The sequence below is a fragment of the Brachyistius frenatus genome, unplaced genomic scaffold, assembly GCF_029030835.1.
Source record: "Brachyistius frenatus isolate BFR_SWC_R1_liver_20210118 unplaced genomic scaffold, ASM2903083v1 Contig_192, whole genome shotgun sequence".
NCBI classification, from domain to species: Eukaryota; Metazoa; Chordata; class Actinopteri; family Embiotocidae; genus Brachyistius; species Brachyistius frenatus.
Window position 1 is genome coordinate 608456 of NW_027210791.1, and position 22547 is coordinate 631002.

Genomic DNA, 22547 nt, shown 5'->3' on the forward strand with positions numbered 1-22547 from the left:
TGTAAAATGTTGGACAAGAGCATGTTTACCGCTGTGTTGCGTCACCTCTTCTTTTAACAACACTCTGTAAAGCCGGGGAACTGAGGAGACCCGTTTCTGGAGTTTTGGAAGTAAAAAGTTGCCCCATTATTGCATAAGTTTTTATTTGAGCTGCTCAACAGTTCAGGGTCTCCTCTGTCATATTTTATATTTCAATAATGCGCCATTTTTTGTAAACTGGAGACGCGCGCAATCCCGCAGCAGAGATGTGTTCTTATAGTTCTCTTTGTTCCTGGGAAAGAATGAAGGACTCCAGATCCCCTTTTGTGTTTATTTATCGGTGACTCATTAGTGAATAAGAAACTTGTACCCGACACATGCAGATTTCAGAGCTGCAGGTGGACATGCACCTCACTCTCACACATTAAGGTCCCTTGTTCAACATCAAGCAAATGGACTCTGCACATTCACTTGCCTGTTAAAAACGAAGACAGCAGAGGATAAAGTTAGACCGATGAAACAAGGGGAGAGGCTACAGAAAGTGATCAAAGAGCGACGGGAGGAAAAAGTGATAGAAAGGAAGGAAAATGGTTCGAGATGTGAAGAAGAGCAGAGAGGGACGGAGCCGGAGAGGAGAGGTAGAAGGTTAAGGTAGCACGACGCTGCTCTGCCGCAGCCTACCGGGCGGGGGTGGGGGGGTTACTGCCGCGGAGCCCGGAGCCTGACGCGGGACGTTTCTGGTCTCGAGCACCGCGGATTTACTCCAGCTGGCACGCGCACAATGATGGAAATGGAATGATAACGAACGACAGCGCGAGATGGGCAGGCACTGAGATCAGCGCGAACTTCCCCCGGTGGCGGCTCAGCTTCGACATGGTAGGACAAAACCTGTTCCGGTACAATACTGTAGTAGAGAGTCTCTTCCTATTGGCGTGCTGTTCCGTGTTTTCCAAAAAGACGCAATGCGAGGAGTTGAATGAGTAACAAAGGCTACGCAGCTGGAAGTGGAGCAGAGCGCGGCGGCGGCGTCCGTTTCTCCAACTGTCAAACACAACAAATTCTCTCCGTCTTTTAGTTTGTTGCAGTGTCCGAAAATGATGGTCCGATCCGTGACGTTTTTCCTATGGAGTACATCTGTCGCAGCATCTCATTCAGAATCTGGCAAATAAAATGTCCCTTGAACGATGGCAAAGATACACACCGACACAACGCAAGTCGAAAAGAGCGTTGACTTGCCAAGACCCATTCTCACATTCGGCACACGCAAGACACACAAAACACCGCAATTTAAAATAAAATCTCAACTTTGACAGTCGTGTAGCCCGTTCATCCAGTTAGTGCTTTCCGTCCAACTCACCGGAAGCTGGCAGCGTAAAACCATGATTAAAGTTAATATTTTACTGACAGGAAGCTCTTTTTGATCATTATATCTGTGCCGAATTTGTCCAAATACCATCAAACAGGAGACGATACTTTTTCACACAGTAAACTTTTATAACATCTGTTAAAAAACGAAATCAACTTTAAACTACCATCGTTTCGAATGAAGTTTTGAGTTGCGTCGCCAGTGTTCAGGAAAACGGGACGTATTGACGTTGACGCAGGCTTTATCCCACCGGCAGATGTGTATTTCAGCCCCTGATGTCGAGCGATTAGGCAAAAAGCATGCCTCGGTGTGTTTATATCAGGTATGCGCTTCCAGGTGAAAGTTGTTGAGCTCGGGGTTTTGCAGAAGAGCGTGCGGCGGCAGGCCCGTCTGCCCCCGTTCCGTTCGTCACGCGGGACGGTGCAAGGCCAAGTTGAAGTTCAGCTCAAGCCTCCTCCTCCTCCTCCTCCTCCTCCTCCTGGTTTGTGGATGTGTGGATGTTTGTGCGTGTTTGTGTTAGTCAGCAGAAAATGGCCGCAGTTAGAGCCAGCGGGCTGAGTTAGAATGACAGGCCGACAGAGGGCCTCCTGTCCCGGCAGACAGCTGCTCGGTGAGCCGAGATCCTTCTGAAGATTCAGCTGGAATCACTCTGCAACATTCAAGTTGGGACGTGGGCCGCTCGACAACTACTCAGAATCCGGTGTAGAGAACCAAACAGTCAAGGTTGTCCCACATCTGTCCCATTAGGAGCATGACACAGATTGCTGCCTGCTGAGAATAGCCTGTATGGAAGTGTGGCATAATGCTGCACAGTCTGCAGAGCCACGGAGCTGGAATCAAACCACACAACTCTGCAAGTCTCCATGTGACGGATTTATCTCAGCTAATAGACTATCTATCTATCTATTATCTATTATCTATTTATCTATTATCTATCTATCTATCTATCTATCTATCTATCTATCTATCTATCTATTATCTATCTATCTATCTATCTATCTATCTATCTATCTATCTATCTATCTATCTATCTATTATCTATTTATCTATCTATCTATCTATCTATCTATCTATCTATCTATCTATCTATCTATCTATCTATCTATCTATCTATCTATCTATCTATCTATCTATCTATCTATCTATCTATCTATCTATCTATCTATTATCTATCTATCTATCTATCTATCTATCTATCTATCTATCTATCTATCTATCTATCTATCTATCTATCTATCTTCTATCTATCTATCTATTATCTATCTATCTATCTATCTATCTATCTATCTATCTATCTATCTATCTATCTATCTATCTATCTATCTATCTATCTATCTATCTATCTATCTATCTATCTATCTATCTATCTATCTATCTATCTATCTATCTATCTATCTATCTATCTATTATCTATTATCTATCTATCTATCTATCTATCTATCTATCTATCTATCTATCTATCTATCTATCTATCTATCTATCTATCTATCTATCTATCTATCTATCTATCTATCTATCTATCTATCTATCTATCTATCTATCTATCTATCTATCTATCTATCTATCTATCTATCTATCTATCTATCTATCTATCTATCTATCTATCTATATATCTATTATCTATATATATATCTATCTATCTATCTATCTATTATCTATCTATTATCTATCTATCTATCTATCTATCTATCTATCTATCTATCTATCTATCTATCTATCTATCTATCTATCTATCTATCTATCTATCTATCTATCTATCTATCTATCTATCTATCTATCTATCTATCTATCTATCTATCTATCTATCTATCTATCTATCTATCTATCTATCTATCTATCTATCTATCTATCTATCTATCTATCTATCTATCTATCTATCTATCTATCTATCTATCTATCTATCTATTATCTATTATCTATCTATCTATCTATCTATCTATCTATCGATCTATCGATCTATCGATCTATCTATCTATCTATCTATCTATCTATCTATCTATCTATCTATCTATCTATCTATCTATCTATCTATCTATCTATCTATCTATCTATCTATCTATCTATCTATCTATCTATCTATCTATCTATCTATCTATCTATATATATATATATATATATATATATATATATATATATATATATATATATATATATATATTCAGAGCTTCACTGAACTACCACTCTGTAAAAAATATTCCTGTTCCTTGTAAAAGTCCTGTATCTTAGACTGAATGTATGCAGGTAAAAGCACCTATTTGCCCAATAAACGTATAGAATAAACAGTAAATATTGCAGGCCTATAGGGCGCCTGATGTTGAGATATTATAGATTATGATCACTGATCAAAGAATGTATAAGTGCCATAGGGTGTTGGTCAAGGTACAACTGATTTAAAGTGTTTTACATACTTCATAATTTAATATATCAAGCAAAGATAAAGAAGCCAAATATCCTTAGCGTCACAGGTGAGAGCAGGAATCCTTCCTCTTATGGCTGATTTAAAAATGTCCAAGAGGATGGCAGGCTGGGTGAATTATGGGATTGGAAGAGAAGTTCCGGATGAGTCACATTTTCTTCTGTATTGTGGTTATAAGTGAAGAAGATCTATGATAACTGACATATATTCATTAGTTCTCACTCTGGCTGGTTTTTTTAAGCTGGTGTCTTGCGGTGCATATTTTTAATGCATAATGATCGTCAAAGTTGATGTTGGTTTTATATCTAAAAGCTGCATTTGTTCAGTAGCTGTAATGAGCAGGCCTCTGAGGTACCAGAGGAACCAGAGACGCAGCTAAACGAACCAGGAAGTACCGGCTGCTCCGGTGTTGTGATGTGTTCTGTTTTTATGAACGCGTGCAACGCGTCACATTGTGTTTTCCTTGACGTCATCGTCTCAGAGCAGCTGGTCGGAGCACGGTGCACTCTGCGTGCCCCTGTACCGGTGACAGTGGGCCGTGCCGTGCCGTGCTGACTGTGGACCTGAGGTGAACTGGAGTGGGCTGGTGGGGGGGCGGAGTGCAGCGGCTGCAGCTTTAAGCCCATACTTTGGGATGGGCTGAATTCATAACGTCATTTCACTTCTCTTTCTTTTATTCTTCGCCCCCTCATCTCCTCTCCTTCCCTCCCAAACCGACTCGGTCCCTCCGCTCCGACACCTCCGGACATATTCTCCGAACAACCATCATTTCCAACTTTCTCAGCGCTTTCCTTGCTGCGGGATATTTTCTTTCTGGGGCCTAAACTTTTCTGGTGTGTCATCGTTTTCTGGAGTTACCGCGGCGGAGTCATCCGAGGCAGTCGAAAAACCTGCACACCAGCCCGGGAAACGGCGCCGTCTAACGGAACCAGCGGGGGAAACGGCGCCGTCTAACGGAACCAGCGGGGGAAACGGCGCCGTCTAACGGAACCAGCCCGGGAAACGGCGCCGTCTAACGGAACCAGCGGGGGAAACGGCGCCGTCTAACGGAACCAGCGGGGGAAACGTGCAGGAAGAAGTGACGCCGCGGGGGGAATGAGAGTGTCCGTCCGGAGGAGCCCTCTCGGATTCAGCCCCTCATCAAAATGATGTTTTCCTCCCTGTCTCTGTCTCAGGTAAAACTCCGGTCCCATTCGGTTCGTCTGGGCCTCCTGGTCCACTGGGCTCCTGTGAAACCTCCTCACCCACCACACCTGGTTCACTTCACTCAGTGTGTGACAGACTGATTGCTTCGTTTCCACTGCTGCAGCTCACTGTGCAGAGTAGGGCAGGCTGTGATATGGACCAGCACCAGCAGGTAGACGGTCCAGACCCACTCATCGGGCCGGACCTCTTCTGAACATGGTTATTAGCTGGAACATCCAGAAATGAGTGTTTGAGAGGCTTCAGTAAATCCTCTTGTGTACAGTATGTCAGTCAGCTTGTGTGTGTGTGTGTGTGTGTGTGGGTGTGGGTGTGTGTGTGTGTTGATAAAGTTGTGCTGGTTCTGTGGATGTGGCGTCAGCGGTTCTGGAAACACATGTTGCTCCTTTTACAGAATTTTATTAATGTGATGTTTTCATGTGCCACAAACTCAACAACACAGTTCTCTGTTTATCTTTTATTAATGTACTTAATCTCTAGTTATTTTTAATTTGAGTGAAGCAACCCTTTAAATAAATATGAGGGCAAAAAGTTCACTTCCATGAAGAACTATGACCTCCTTTAGAGAACGGTGATAAAACACTGGAAATATAAAGGCCTACATTCAAGTTATTTTTAAATTTATTTTTTAAAGTTTTATTGATTGTTCTGGAAACACCAATTGACAACAGTTTAACATCCTTCTGGACAGAGTACAGTAAAGTCTGTTTTCATTATTAGGCTGACTATTCATTGCCTAATTCTTGATTTACTTTAGTGGTAGGAGCACATACACATTGCAAAAAGTGAAGCCTTTAAATCCCTGTAATAACTTATTTTAACTCCAGGAAGAAAACTAGTCCTTCCCAAAGATATTTGAAGTCTTGCTGAGAATAAAAATGAAGCCGTTCACAGTGATTAAATGATGGTTTTTAAGTCTGGTGTTAAATCATAATATCACGTCAGATTTAAATACCTGATGAAGGTCCCGCTGCTGTTCAGCGTACGTTAATCACCACGTATGGATGCTGTTGCTTTGTGATGCTCCAGCTCTTTAATAAAACCACTCCACATCTGTCGGGTCAGAACGAGGCGATCTCAAAGAGTGGTGAGATGTTGGTGGGGAACTCAACTCTGGTGAGCTGCAGGCCACCAACCTGGCAAACCTGACCTATGACCTCAGTAGAGGAGGAGGACTTCAATGCCGATATTGAAATGTGGCTGTCAAACAAAGGAGGCGAGATCATTTAGAGTTCAAGGATAAACTATATGGTCCAAAATGACATTAGTGCACTAGAACGGTAAACTTCTCTGGGAATGTGATCATTATAAATAACTATTATTAAAATTATAGAAATTATTACCATTTCAAATTTCACCCAGCATGTTCTTCAGCTTTACGTTCTGTAAAACAGCAGTTTTCATATCAGACATCATATTCACTGATATATATGACAGATCGATATCTGCTGAACTGCCCGTAGACCAGATCCAAAGTGTTCTCTGAGTCCAGTGCTGTCCCTGTTAGTTGGTTTTAGTCAATGCAGGTTTAGAGGAGCACTTGTCACTGTTTCAGTCCAGGATGAACTAAAGTGAACTCTGCATGCTAAAGTTGTGGTTCTGACTCGCCGAGGAGCCGCGTGTCCAGTTCATCACGTTGAACATTGTCCTCGGGCATTTTCAAACACATAGAAATACTCATCTTTGAATAACAATTTGAAATGTTTTTTACTTCAAAAAATGTCTAAAATGTTGAATTGCCTCGTGAAAATATATAAAATGATACGTATTGATGTAGAAAACTCCTGACTCTGTACGTCCACTGACACAAAATGTCTCTGATGTCACCAAACGTCCAAAACGTCTTCGTGTTTGTGCAACGCTCCAGTTTCCACATCGCACAGTCATGTGTCATGTTCGCAGGTTCACGTCTTAAACTAAAACTTTTATGTGATAAAACATACATTAAAAACAGGAAATTATTCATCACAACTAAAATGAAAAACAGTAGGAGTAATATCTAATTCAAACTGCAAGCAGGGATATCCCATATCCCCGCTCATTTTTTTCTCGTTCTCTTTCCTTATTTTTCATAAAAAAAAGAAAAAAGAAATGCACTTTTTGGCAGCTTTGACATACTCAAAAAAAGTTTGGAGAAGGTCAGTCCATGTACAAAGGTTTTACAGCAACTTCAATGTATTGGCGAAACGCTCAAAATGGCCGTCTCGCCACGGGCACCCAGTCCGACGAAAACAAATTCTTTTAACAACTTTTCATTTCCCAGGTGTTAAGGACAGACAAAATTGCAGGTCGGTACATCAAAGTCTGTAGGAGGAGTTCGTTAAAATACAACACGTGCGAATCGCCAAAATGGCCTCTAAATTGAAAATGGCAGACTTCATGTTAAATTGCGGCCATGATGCGAGGAGACTTTTTTGTACAACTCGGTGTGATACACATGTCCAACAAATTTCACGCATGTAGGTAAATGTAGCTACCGGGGCTGCAGTTTAGGGGGCGCTGGTGAGACATTTGGCCACGCCCACTTGCAAAACCACTAAAATAAGTAATTTTTCGCCGGGTGAGTGTACCAACTTTCATGAGTTTTTGAATATGTTAAAGCCACCAAAAAGGCAATTTATTTTGGAGAAAAATAAGAACAGAAAAGAATAATAATTCCTTGAAGAACAATAGAGCTTTTGCACCATTGGTGCTCCGGCTGTAAATATTAAAAGTGAGGCTACAGCTGTGAGGAATTGTGGTAATTATTATTGATGTGATTTTTAATCAAGAACTTTCATCTTCAGTGGATCATCTGCATGAATTATTATGAATATATGATGCTTCTTTTTAAAGTTAAGTTTCTGCAGAGAGGAAATTAGGCTGCAGATGCAAATGAAGGCCCAATAAGTTCTCTCTCACTGGAACTTGCTCAGGAGCAGACAGGCTGCAGCACAGGTTACCATGGTGATCTGTCTTAGTAAAAAGCCAGTTTCTCCTTGGTCATGCTGGATGTCAGTCAAAGCAGTCTGGGTATACATGTGGATGTGTAATGAGTGAGGTGGTGGGTCAGAGGACACGGAGGCTGGATGACCACTGAGCGGTGGTGGGAAGGGGAGGGAGGTGGGGTGCAGTGGGGGCAGCTGTGAGAGGCTGCCGTGTACCTGTGTTGTGTCTGGACTAGCACCTGTTCTGCTAGGGGTGCTGTGTTTATGTGCCACTGCAGAGAAATACACTGCTCAAAAAAATAAAGGGAACACTTAAACACACATCCTAGATCTCAATGAATGAAATGTTCCAGTTCAAATCTTGATTCATCACATAGTGGAATGTGTTGAGAACAAAATAACATCAGAATGATCAATCGAAATCAGAATCATTATCCATGGAGGTCTGGATTCAGAATCATACTCAGAATAAAAGTGTAAAAATCAGATCACAGGCTGATCCAACTTCTGTGGAGATTCCTGAAGACAAGTCCAAATGAGTCTCAGTAGTGTGTGTGTCCTCCACGTGCCTGTATCACTCCCTACAACGCCTGGGCATGCTCCTGATGAGACCACGGATGTTCTCCTGAGGGATCTCCTCCCAGACCCGGATCAAAGCATCGGTCCACTCCCGGACAGTCTGCGGTGGACGTGGCGTCGGCGGACGGAACGAGACGCGATGTCCCGGATGTGCCGGATTGGATTCGGGTCTGGGGGACGGGCGGGCCGGTCCGTAGCGTCGACGCCTTCATCGTGCAGGAACCGCTGACACACTCCAGCCACATGAGGCCGAGCATTGTCCTGCATCAGAAGAACCCAGGACCCGCTGCACCAGCAGATGGTCTTCAACGGGTCTGAGGATCTCATCCCGGGACCTAATGGCAGTCAGGGTACTTCTGGCTAGCACACGGAGGGCTGCGCTGCCCTCCGAAGAAACGCCTCCCCGGACCGTCGCTGACCCGCCGCCGAACCGGTCCCGCTGGAGGATGTTGCAGGCAGCAGAACGTTCTCCACGGCGTCTCCAGACTCCGTCACGTCTGTCACATGTGCTCAGTGTGAACCTGCTCTCATCCGTGAAGACCGCAGGACGCCGACGGAGAAGCTGCCGATCTCGGTGTTCTCCGGTAAAGTCCGGTCTCCCCGCACGGTGTCGGGCTGTGAGCACAGACCCCACTTGTGGACGTCGGGCCCTCGTACCGCCCTCATGGAGTCTGTTTCTGACAGTTTGAGCAGAAACATGCACATTAGTGGCCTGCTGGAGGTCATTTTGTAGGGCTCTGGCAGCGCTCCTCCTGCTCCTCCTTGCACAAAGGAGCAGATAGCGGTCCCGCTGCCGGGTTGTTGTCCTCCTACGGCCCCCTCCACGTCTCCTGGTGGACCGGCCCGTCTCCCGGTATGTCCTCCGTCCTCTTGACACTGTGCTGACAGACACAGTAAACCTTCTTGCCACAGTGTGCATTGATGTGCCATCCTGGATGAGCTGCACTACCTGAGCAACTTCTGTGGGCTGGAGACACCTCATGCTCCCTCTAGTGGTGAGGACACTGGCAAAAATACAAAAGGGACCAAAAACCATCCAGAAAGGACGAGGACAGAGAAACGGTCTGTGGTCACCACCTGCAGAACCGTTCCTTTATAGGGTTGTCTTGATAATTGCCTCATTTCCACCTGTTTGTTCCATTTGTACAACAGCAGGTGAAACTGATCCTCAATCAGTGTTGATCCGAACTGGACAGCTTGATTTCACACAAGTGGGATTGATTGGAGTTACATTGAGTTGTTTAAGTGGTCCCTTTATTTTTTGAAGCAGTGTATATCTTCCTAATGCCTGCTGCACTCATTGCTGCTGAAGGAACCAGAAGCCACACTATTCAGCCACAGCTGAATACTGTTACTCAGGGTTGTCACCGGTTCGTCCCAGTGGCTGCTTGCAGTATTGCAACATAAAATCCCTCTTGTGCAACAAACATTTCCCCTATGTGCTAAAAACGAACCACTAAAGAACAAGTCTGATGTAATCATTTCTTATGATAACAAGCACACTTCACATCACAGAAATATCTGAAAATATTTTTTATTTCCTGAACTTAAAGACACATTAAAGCTTCTAAGAAAAGAGTCCTAAAAGTGACGCAGCTTTAAAAGCGCCAGTCAGCAACTGTAATATGAAATATAAAGGCTACTAAATAATATTAATTCAACACATAGTGTATGCACAAATACAATTGTGCAACTTTCAACAGCTGGGAGGCCAAATACACTCATGTCATTTGACACGCTCTGTATGATTAGACTGAGGCAGGGATGTGTGATGATTAGTAGTTAATTCTGGTGATGAGACCACATTTCCCATAAACCCCAGCAGAGCCTTCTGACTGTCATCATTTATAGTTTTTGTGTTTGGGAAGGCTGACTTGGCTCTGAAGGTGAGGCATGAAAGACCTCAAGGTAAAGTCTCAGAAAACCAAACCAAAACTTCACACCACAAAAACATAACTGATGAGAAAATAATAACAACAACAAGAATAATAATAATAATAATAAACTTGATTTGTATATGTTTCACATTAGAAATGCAGCTCAAAGAGCTTTACAGCAAGAACATTACATTCACACAGATAGAGTTGAAATATAAAATAAAGCAATATGCATTTTAAAGGCGCGGTAGTTCAAGTGCAAGAGAGCTTCAAGAGTAGTTTGTTATGTATGTGAGGAGGAGGAGGAGCTTAAAGTCAATCCTGTGTCTTACAGGCAGCCAGTGCAGAGCAGGCAGAACTGGACTGATGTGTTCTCTTCTCTTGGTGATGATAAAATAATTAAAATGAGGATTGCGGCCACTATGACAAACCAGCAAAGCTGCAGCATTGTATACATACCCTGACTGTCTTATGGATGAAATAAAAAGAGCTTCTAAACAATTAAGGACTTCGGAGAGCAGGCGGCCTCCGAAGTCCGCCTCCATTTGTTAATATGCATTAACAAATGAGTTAATACCGTATGTACATCTGCTTATGCTCAACTCTGGGACTTTTTTGTACACAGGTCTGTTAAAAACAGATCCAGATCTAAAAAAAATTTTAATTTCACTTTATTAATCCCCAAGGGGAAATGTCTTCACTACAGCAGGGGGGCTCTCAGGGGGGAGATGCTGCAGCAGGCTGCCACTAGCGCGGCGCCAGATAACCTGACCTGAGGTGCATGTTTTTGGATGATGGGAGGAAGCCGGAGAACCCGGAGAGAACCCACGCAAGCACAGGGAGAACATGCAAACTCTGCACAGAAAGGCCCAGGACCGGATTCGAACCCGGAACCTTTTTTGCTGTGAGGCGACAGTGCTAACCACTGCACCACCGTGACGCCCACTCTGAACTCTGAAATCACATCGAATACTTTTATTTGTTGTTTACAAATGGAGTTAATGCATATACCGTATATACATCTGCTTATGCTTAACTGTATGGGACTTTTTTGTACACAGGTCTGTTAAAAAACCCGATCCAGATCTAAATAAGACAACCTGTTTAAATGAAGGTGCTGCGGGAGAGCCGTCCCATTTCTGATACTTTTTAAAGACTAGAGGAAGTTAAAACAGATGGTTCGAGTGTTGGGAGGAGTCAAGAAGGATCTCGTGTCCACTTTTTTGTAGTCTGATGGTGTCGGCTTTGATAAAAGACACCAGACCTGTGATTTTTGATGCAATGTGTACCATGTTGTCCGGACGCTTCCTCTCGTGCTGGGGAGAAGAGGATGCTCTGAATTCCAGCACGATAAAATTGAATCATAGCGTCCCGTGATACGAGACATATTTCAGCTGTCTTTAAAAAAAAGGTTTTGCTGAGCTGTCTTTGCTACTGTTGAAGTGTTGACTTCCCATTTTAATGCACCCATTTATGACTTAAAGTCTATGAACTGTTGCTTATGGAAGTCAGTTGATGAGGTAACAGTAGACAATGTACACTGCTAAAGTTGAAGAGCACAAACCAGGTGCTCAAAGAGTTTCATTTTAAAAGATGTGAAGCTGTCAGGTTTTTACAGAAACAGTAACATCATTCAACGTGGGCTGAGATACCATTTAGAGATCTGATTAAAAATGCCGAATATTTATCTTATAGAAGTTCTTCAGTCTTTTGACTATTTTTGTCTGTCTTTCTCTTTAATGTTTATTTTAATACCATTTTTAAAGTTATTGAGTAAATTTACCAACAATTGTTGTACCTCTATCTCCACCTACCCACAAAAAGCATCAGTGTGCACTAACTGGAGCGACGTAAATAAACAATCATTCACCTACAGAAATATAAAGATAAATACAAAATGAGACTTGTTATGAAACAGAAGGAACAAATACAAATCCAAACAAATTCTAGTTTACATATGCAAATAAAAATGAGAAACTCTATTTCCAACAAATATCACAAAATAAACATAAATACAGAAAAATATATGTATGTCATGTGAAAAGGAGGCAGGATCGAGTAGCTTGTTGCTTATTTATAAGACTGACTGCAAGGAGTGTCAGGTTCCCTCTGCTGTCACCTTTAAATACAGTGATTACATCGTCAGGTCTCAGAACATGATAACATCAGCTGCACCTCTTATGCACTCTGAACTCTGAAATCACATCAAATACTTTTATTTGTTGTTTACAAATGGAGTTAATGCATATACCGTATATACATCTGCTTATGCTTAACTGTATGGGACTTTTTTGTACACAGGTCTGTTAAAAAACCCGATCCAGATCTAAATAAGACAACCTGTTTAAATTAAGGATTAAAGGATTATCGCACGAATAGAAAAACACTTTTGACTGGTTTCTCACGAACCAGAAAACACGATTTGGTCAGAAGCTCGTATATGGCTGAACCACACTTGAAGCGCCAGAGAGCTTTTAATTTGAAAGAAGCGCTTTTAATTCGAAACTAATGCAGAAAATGTCACAAATACATATTCGTTATAATTAATTTCCATGCTTAGATTGCCTGCACATAAATGAATTAGTCAGTGCACTCTAGACTCTGCTGCTGTGACTCGTGCCTAACCCGACCAGTCACAGCAGGGGGCAGTTCAGGTGCACAGCGGGAGGTAAATTCAGGCCAGCAAGTGACAGACGCTGAAGCTGCTGCACTGAAACAAGAGAAGTTTGAAGGACAAAAGCATCGTTAAAAAAAAGGATATAAAATATAGAAATATCCCGTTAAAACATGCAGAAAGTGTGTTGAACGAGTGTCAGTGGACCCTCAACAAGCACCAGGCCAGAACCCAGCAGCAAACGACCAGGTCAGCAGTACACAGCACCATAAAACAGAACCATAAAACAAACAGATCAGCTACCAGCTACCTGACCAGAACCTTCAGGTACCAGCGACCTGACCAGAACCCTCAGGTACCAGTTACCTGACCAGAACCTTCAGGTACCAGCTACCTGACCAGAACCCTCAGGTACCAGTAACCTGACCAGAACCCTCCCAGCTGTAAGCAGAGTGTGGAGAGACAAACGCTCTTCCTCCTCTAATAGCTCTGATATGTGGTCCAGTTGCACATCTGAGCCTCAGTTTACAGACAGACTGGAACCTTCAGAGCAAACACCTTCAAACTTTTTTAAACTTTTTAAATCTTCAGTCAGTGCCAGCATACATGTATGTTGTATTTAACTGCAGCACTTCTTCTTTTTTTGTTGAGATATTTATTTTGCTCAGTTTAAAACCAGCAAAATTACAATCTGGTTTCTTCAACTTTCACTCAGTTGCAAAAAACAGCCTTTAAACTCGAAATAAATAATCATGTGACATTTATTGTGAAAATATCGATACCAGCTAATATAAACATTTTTAGCACAATAACATTTTTAACTTTATCGACCTGCCATAACTTAGGGGGCGCAATTCAATAATACCCGCCACCCCTGGCGAGTGTCGACCCCGGAGAAGTTACTTCATGCGTGTGCTTTTTTTGCATTAAAAGTCCCGGTGAGATCAGGACATGTAGATATCAGATACACAGCTGGTGGTGCTGCTCGGCTGGTCAGTTCAGAGTCGGTTTAGTCTGTGAGCTGTCTGGTTGCCTCCAGACTCAGTCCTCCGGACCACGGGGGAAACACGAGCAAGAAGACCAGACCAGCAAGAACGATCAACTCGTGGCAAATCCCTCAGCTACACGTTACAGTAAAAAATCCAATCCTGGTTGTGGTTGTCCCACTGGATTCAACAATAACACACATTTCCACCTGGTTATTTGTGAGGCATTTAAATATACATAACAGAGGAAGGTGGTGATGCAGATATGTGGTCCATGTCCTCCGTGTGGTTTCATATCAGAGCTGCAGCGTTACTGATGCATCCACCTGGTGTGTTATTCATCCACTCACTAGTAGTAGTAGTAAGTTCTCAAGTTGCTTCAAAACACAAAGACTTTACAAACTGAGAGAAGCGGCTCATTTCAGTGGGAGAGTGAATAATTACTGAAACATTTACTGAAACAGCTGCTGTTAGATGTTTTGTCCATTGGCTGATCAGTGAATCGAGCGATTGTTTCAGCTTGATGATGATGAATGACTCTGTTTTGTGTGGTTATATTTAGTTCAGTCACTGATACCGTGTGTGTGTGTGTGTGTGTGTGTGTGTGTGTGTGTGTGTGTGTGTGTGTGTGTGTGTGTGTGTGTGTGTGTGTGTGTGTGTGTGTGTGTGTGTGTGTGTTCATGTCTGTCTGTCCTGTAGGATGAGTTCCATCCGTTCATCGAGGCTCTGCTGCCCCAGGTCCGTGCCTTCGCCTACACATGGTTCAACCTCCAGGCCAGAAAAAGGAAGTACTTCAAAAAGCACGAGAAGAGGATGACCAAAGAAGAAGAGAGAGCGGTCAAAGACGAGCTGCTGGGAGAGAAGGCGGAGGTGGGCGGGGCCAGTGGAGTGGGCGTTACTCTAATTTGGTGTAAATGTTCACTTTGTCCTGACGATGAACTGATTAGATTAAAAACATTTGTGGCCATTACTCCTGAATTCTCACACTAATTATGACGACAGGATAAAATGATAACATTTTATATCCAAAAGGCCAAAGGTCAACTTCACTGTGACGTCATCACGTTTCTGTCAGTTATTCAGCACCATAACTTGATAACAGAAGAGGAGACTGTGACCATATCTCACTAATCTTTAGTGTCCATCTTAAAACGGATCGTGTTGATCTTCTGTGATGTGTGTGTGAAGCATCCAACCGTTGTAAGAATCTGTAGCTTCTTCGCAGCAACATCCATATTGGAAGCATCATCTGTTGTCATGACAACAACTGTGTCCTATCAGAATCATAGTCTTCCCTTCATTTATTACGACACAGACCTGGATGTACAGTATGTTACGACAGGACGTGGGATTTCTAGTCTTATTAAAAAAATTCAATTGAATGTTTTCAGTTTTATTAAAATGTTTCTAAATCACTGAAGACACTTTCCATTGGATGTAAATGTTTGCTAACGGATTTTATTCATTGTAAAACCGGTGTTTTAAACATTTTCACATTCCCAACTGACCCTAAGTATACTCAGGTGCTAGTAGAAATTATTATTCAATACATTGAGTGTCAGATATGTTTGTATGATATGATCGTGCTCCCAGGTGAAACAGAAGTGGGCCAGCCGACTGTTGGCCAAGCTGAGAAAGGACATTAGACCTGAATGCAGAGAAGACTTCGTCCTGTCAATCACGGGGAAGAAAGCGGCGTGTTGTGTCCTGTCCAACCCGGACCAGAAGGGCAAGATGAGGCGCATAGACTGTCTCCGGCAAGCTGACAAGGTAAAAACATTTTTTTATTTAGAATTGAAATGAAGTGGGTGAATCCTCGGATCATGTTTTCATGTGCAGAGGACACCAGTCAGCTTATATTTATTAATGTTTCACATCAATCATGCAGCTAACAAAGTAGTATAATCTGTAGAAACTCAGAACATGAGGGAGGTTTTAAATTATTATTATCCAACCAGTAGTTCAACCCAGAGATCTGATTGGTCAACAGAACATTTGGAACAAATCACCATGACAACACACCCTGCTCATCACTACAAATATCACTCCACCTCCTCAAAGAAAATATTTAATTAGAATAGAATTTCATATAATATGCAGTATAATGTAGTTTCTACTTGTTCTAGTTCTATTAAATGACCCATTTGGTGAAGTCGGGTCTCTTTTGGTCCTTTTTGGTCGCTCCGAGCACCCGTACCGTAACACCACGGATAGTCACGAACTTACAGTCCTAGAGGAGGCTAGCTGGACCGGTTTGGTTTGAACACATGACACGGAGCTAAAATGTTAAAAACACATGAGAACATGGATATCTTTGTTCATCAGATATCTTTGTTCATCAGATATCTTTGTTCATCAGATATCTTTGTTCATCAGATATCTTTGTTCATTAGATATCTTTGTTCCTCAGATATATTTGTTCATCAGATATCTTTGTTCATCAGATATATTTGTTCTTCAGATATCTTTGTTCAACAGATATCTTTGTTCATCAGATATCTTTGTTCATCAGATATCTTTGTTCATCAGATATCTTTGTTCATTAGATATCTTTGTTCCTCAGATATATTTGTTCATCAGATATCTTTGTTCATCAGATATATTTGTTCATCAGATATCTTTGTTCTTCAGATATCTTAGTTCATCAGATATCTTTGTTCATCAGATATCTTTGTTCTTCAGATATCTTTGTTCACCGGATATCTTTGTTTATCAGATATCTTAGTTCATCAGATATCTTTGTTCATCAGATATCTTTGTTCATCAGACATCTTTGTTCATCAGATATCTTTGTTCCATCCAGACTGAACTAGCTGATCAGTTTAGTGTTTCTATGTTCTGTATTTATTCAGTTGGAGACTAGAAATCCTCTCTGTTGCTAGGGTGGTTGCTAAGGGTCGGACTACTTCCTGGAGTAGTAAACATTGCATGTTATACAAGAGTCTGCTGACCCACTGATTGTTTTCCAGTTGTTAGTCATACCCCAGGTGTTGCCGTGGAAATGGAGATCACGCTAAATAAAAGTTATATATTTTGAGAGTGAGGACTACATACTTAGATTATGTTTTCATAATCTAAATAGGAAAACATTTAGATTACATGTTTTATTTAGTTGGTGACTTGTATAATCACATTATTGCTTAATTAAACATGAATTCTCATTGTTTTGTCTTTCAAACTAAATCAAGGCTACCATTAAAAACTGGATCTGACCTGAAGCTGGATCACGTATCGATGGTGATTGACATGTGTTGATCTTTAACTCATCTCCACTCAGGCTTCATGTGATTGGTTTATTCTGAATGGTTTAGGCTTCTGTTTCATCCAGTCTGATCCATATTCATCTTCATACTTTTATCCTCACACTCTGGGTTTGAGGTGTAAATAGTTTGTTGAAATTACTTGAAATATTATTATCCGTGTCACGTTCGTAAAGTTTAAAGATGCGAAGGTCAAAGGTTAAACACACTGGAGATGTGAAGGAAGCTGCAAGAGCCACATAGGAAACGGGTTTTACACCAGTGTTTGGACAACTTAACAAAGTGTGAACAACATTTGGAGCACAAGTCACCTCAGTTATCAGAAAGTAAGACGCGGTGTGACGAGATCAAGTCGGGTTTTATCTCTTACTTAATCCCCTTTTGTTCAAAGTGTTTGTTAAGATTTTCATAATGTAATATAATGCCATCTTTGCCATGCTGAAAATCATGCTCGGTGTGTAACAACATGTGTTTAACATGCACCCTGATGACAAACATCACTCCATTTTTGCAGCATGAGAAAAGTTATAAATGTACAGTCCAACATTTTGGTGACTCCACGTGATATAACGTGACAGTAACCCTGGTCAGAGGGAGGCGGAGATGTTTCCAGTCCATAACGACGGTGTTTTGTCTCGTTGGAGGTGTGGCGGCTGGACCTGGTGATGGTCATCCTGTTTAAAGGAATCCCTCTGGAGAGCACCGACGGGGAGCGGCTGGTGAAGGGAGGCCAGTGCTCCAACCCGGTCCTGTGTGTGCAGCCTCGACACATCTCCGTCTCCGTCAAAGAGCTGGACCTCTACCTCGCTTACTACGTACAGGAGAGAGGTACGCACCGACACACACTTCAACACACTGCTGGTGTCACTTTTCATTTGTGTAGTGAGACGCGCGATACTTCAGGTAAAAGACACACTCATGACTGCCACCGTGACAAAATACATCTTTCTCAGTGTTTTGTTGTTGTGAAGAGAAAATGTGTTTTTGGATATTATTGGACAGATCATCTCCCTTCTAGAGGCAATGTTTAGAGGGTTTACTAGTTTAATATATATTTTTATTACGGTGCATTCATAAGCAAAAGGGAAGTGGGAAAGTTCAGACCTCCGAGGGGGAGAAATCACCAGGAAAGTCGGTCTGACGTTACTCGACATGGAAACGTTTGTCGTCGTAAGTAAATAAGAGATATAATTAGTCACTTTATAATTCATTTAGGCCATACTAGTCGGAGCAGGGTGTTGTGCTCTTAGACAACACTAATCACTACATTGACAGACAACAAGAGGCACCAGTCTTTGTTGCCGTTAGTTTTTTGTTGTCTGTTTTAAACGTTATCTGCTGAAAAAGACACGTAGAAATGTAGTTTTAGAAATAAGAATCACTCCATTTCGTCCCTGTGATGGTCGTTTGTCACCTTTCTGTATTCAGACAGTAGATTTCCTGGTGGCTGCCATGTTGTGTCTTTGTTGTTGTCATGGGAACGCTCTCAACTGGGAAGTCGGGGGTTACTAAATCAGAAACTTTCCAAGCTCCCAGCTGCCTGAACGCACCATGTAATATAACTATAGGTGTGGAAATGGAAGAGCGTGGTCTCTGGTCCACTTGGAGGTGGAGGGTTTATTATTTTTATATTTTTAAATCTGAATCAGGACATCAGGTAGGTCTAAGCATTAATCTGGATCATCATGTTTTATGTTCATAAGTTGTCTCACAGCAATGATGGATTTATTTCTCGTTTTAACACCATATGCAACATTCCTTGTTATAACGACATAGCGACTCATTATAACAACAAGTGTCCGTCTGCCTGAGATACGTTTGGGATCTTTTCATTCAATAATCTGATTTGTTGTTCTACTTTAAGAAGGTGTTCTTGTAAAAAGGAGAAACTGACAAACATTTGTTTTGCCATGGCGGCAGCTACATAGGATGGTTGCTGACTAACAGGGACTGTCAGGGTTCATGTTAATTATTCTGTGACCATTATGAAACCAAAGGATGAATAAACACACACACGGATGCAAATACTTATTGTAAAGTGTACATGTGCTTTTCCACTCGCAGGATGAGTCTGTCCTCCCGGCACGGGGGGGGGGTTATTATATATTGTTATTGTGGTGAGCAGGAATCACTTCCTGTAGCGGTTCTTATTAGAGCGGAGCTGAAAACACTCTGCTGGCTGACCAGCAGGGATGTGAAGTGTTGTCCATTATGCCGAGCAGTTTTTGTAACATCCTCCTCTCAGCCGCCTCGAGGAGCTGCAGAGCTGCAGCAGCCAGCTCAGAGTCTTTATCAGGGTATATCAGAGAATATCAGGGAATATCAGGGAATATCAGGGAATATCAGGGAATATCAGGGAATATCAGGGAATATCAGAGAATATCAGGGAATATCAGGGAATATCAGGGAATATCAGAGAATATCAGGGAATATCAGGGAATATCAGAGAATATCAGGGAATATCAGGGAATATCAGGGAATATCAGGGAATATCAGAGAATATCAGGGAATATCAGGGAATATCAGGGAATATCAGAGAATATCAGGGAATATCAGGGAATATCAGAGAATATCAGGGAATATCAGGGAATATCAGGGAATATCAGAGAATATCAGGGAATATCAGAGAATATCAGAGAATATCAGGGAATATCAGGGAATATCAGGGAATATCAGAGAATATCAGGGAATATCAGGGAATATCAGAGAATATCAGGGAATATCAGGGAATATCAGAGAATATCAGGGAATATCAGAGAATATCAGGGAATATCAGGGAATATCAGAGATTATCAGAGAATATCAGGGAATATCAGGGAATATCCGGGAATATCAGGGAATATCGGAGAATATCAGGGAATATCCGGGAATATCAGAGATTATCAGAGAATATCAGGGAATATCAGAGAATATCAGGGAATATCGGAGAATATCAGAGAATATCAGGGAATATCAGGGAATATCGGAGAATATCAGAGAATATCAGGGAATATCAGAGAATATCAGAGAATATCAGAGAATATCAGAGAATATCAGGGAATATCAGGGAATATCGGAGAATATCAGGGAATTTTTAAACTCTTTTCCAGACAGGGAAAGTCAGGGCATTTTATCCTTTTTTGGGCCAAGTCGTGGAACATCAGGGCTTTTTATTTGCATGTTTAAATTTTAGTTGCCATTTATCAAAATAAAATATTTTCCATGGAGGTTATATCACCTTTCAGATCGTCAACAACTGCTCAAGAAGGCAAACATGCAGACAAATGTAGATTTCAAGTGCTTTGACCAAAAAATAATGAGTTCAAAGACCGGGTGATAAGAACAAAAGACAGAAAAACTGAAAGTAAAGTTTGTAAAACTTCTATAGATCTATTACATATGGGAGAGGGAGGGAGGGAGGGGGGGGGGGTGGAGGAAGCAAGGAAGGAAGCTTTAAAAGATTTCAGATAAATATCTGATGTTTGATGAAGTTTCTTTAACTCGAGCAGAGAAGGAGAAGTGGTGGTGTTTCTGAAGGGGAAGGTTTATGGTGTGACACTGTGATTGAATACACAGTCAATGGACATGAGAGGGTGTGAACAGACAGTTCTACCCAGGATGAAGCAACATGAGGCAAAGATGCTTCTAAACAAAAAAATCTCTGGACATTTTGGATCGAGGTCTGAAGCAGGTGATTAAAGAAGTGAACAGAAACAAGAATCAGTCTAGTGAGATACTTTAAACTCGACCAAAATATCCTGATGGTGGCAATGTGAAGAAAAGGTCATGGAGTTGATTTCTGGGTAAAAATATTAAAGCTGCAGATATTTTGGAGGGTGATGTGTTCACATGATGAGGTCATTTCCTGTCAGTGCAGAACAGCAGTGTGTGATTTGAAACAACACAGCTGTGTTAAAACTACACAGTAAGAGTCCTAACATGTAACAATATTATCTGTTAGTGTACTGAGGGAAGGATGTCATCTGGAACACAGCAGAGGTTTCATCAGATCAGGAACATCCTTTGAATCCCAAACATGACTGGTTTGGTCCTAACACAAGTCAGAGGGTCCCTATAATTAATAGATAAAAACTATCCATAAAACGTTAGATCTGAAAACATTGTTTGGGGACTCTGCAGCCGTGTTATTGAGGCGAGTGGGTCGACTGGTTTCTCCAGTGGTTGCGAGTGTTTTTGATTTTCACTCTCTGCCTGTGACACAGCAGCCGTCGCTTATTGGTTGGTTGAAACCGTTTGTATAAATAAGTCTAATGCAGCCACGAGCTGAGTCCAAACCCACTGCTCACATCTGGTTTTTATATTGTGACTTCAGGAGCAGTCGGAGTCCCGTTCACTGTTCGGTGAGGCAGCAGCGGCTGCAAAGATCAATCGAACGTCAGCTGATGAAAGCAGGATAAATCTGACCCACAGCCAGTCGCGGGAACAGAAGAGGGTTTTTACAGCAGGATTGAGGATTGAGGGAGCTCTGACTTAGTGTGGTTCTGATATTGTGGTTGTAGAGACAGCTGTAACTCAGAAACACACACTTAAGAGTGCTCTAAAAGGAGATGAAGTTTCAGACTGTTTCTAAAAAACAGAAAGCTGCACAACTGGAAATATGTTTCTTATGATACAAGTTTTTTTACCCAACAAACTGATTTTAAAGGGGAAAGATAAAGGATGGATGGATTTAAAAGATTGTTCATATATACAGTACATCCTAATAACGATTGCCGCTTGTCTGAATTTATTTGGAGGTTCAGAGGTGGAAGTTTTACACTCGATGAGCCTGTGAGCCTGAATAAAGAGCAGCCATTATTAATGTTATTAGTTTCAAATCGCAGGTAATGAAAAGGGTTCCTAATAGCAACAAATGTGACTCCACTTTGCCCTCTATTGGCAGCAACTGTGTTCAACAGTTGTACATCAGGACCGAACCTGGCGGTCAGAATCCTTTAGCTTTAGTATTTGTACATGAAGTATATGTTGACCAACAACATATCTAAAGACTATCAGAGATCCCAAACTGTATGCGTGTGGCTTTTTGAGATTCAGAATAAGTTTTAGGTTTAAATCTTTAAAAATAAAAAGCTTGATGACAGTGAGGTGGGTACACATGAGACAGGCTGACATAACCGTGATGGATGCTGGGAAATCCTGCAGGTTGTTTTCACCTTTTCTGTATCTAAGAGTTGAAATTGTTCTGTTGTGTCCGTCTCTCCAGAGGCAGAGCAGAACAGCAGTCCCTGTCGCACAGGAGTGGGTTCTGATCAGGAGGACAGTCGGACCGCCACACTGGGTAATGTAAAGGATCTTCCATCATGTGTTTCTGTAACCTGTCGCCATGAGAAGATGAACTTA

The 22547-nt window shown here is 41.8% G+C and overlaps 1 protein-coding gene across 5 annotated transcripts in view; it reads left to right on the forward strand.

Moving 5' to 3' along the window:
* Nucleotides 1–422: 422 nt before the first annotated feature.
* Nucleotides 423–22547, forward strand: part of nfic (nuclear factor I/C) — a 44837-nt gene continuing 22712 nt past the window's right edge. Inside the window, exons 1-5 of one of the 5 annotated variants that reach the window (XM_069718485.1) lie at nt 424–855; nt 14647–14817; nt 15541–15717; nt 17852–18035; nt 22411–22485. In XM_069718485.1, the coding sequence (XP_069574586.1) occupies nt 775–855; nt 14647–14817; nt 15541–15717; nt 17852–18035; nt 22411–22485 (688 nt within the window). In that variant the 5' untranslated portion in view covers nt 424–774. Of the gene's footprint in view, nt 856–4284; nt 4937–14646; nt 14818–15540; nt 15718–17851; nt 18036–22410; nt 22486–22547 lie in introns of those variants that run through there. The other 4 variants (XM_069718486.1, XM_069718487.1, XM_069718489.1 and 1 more) reach the window with 4 other exon arrangements.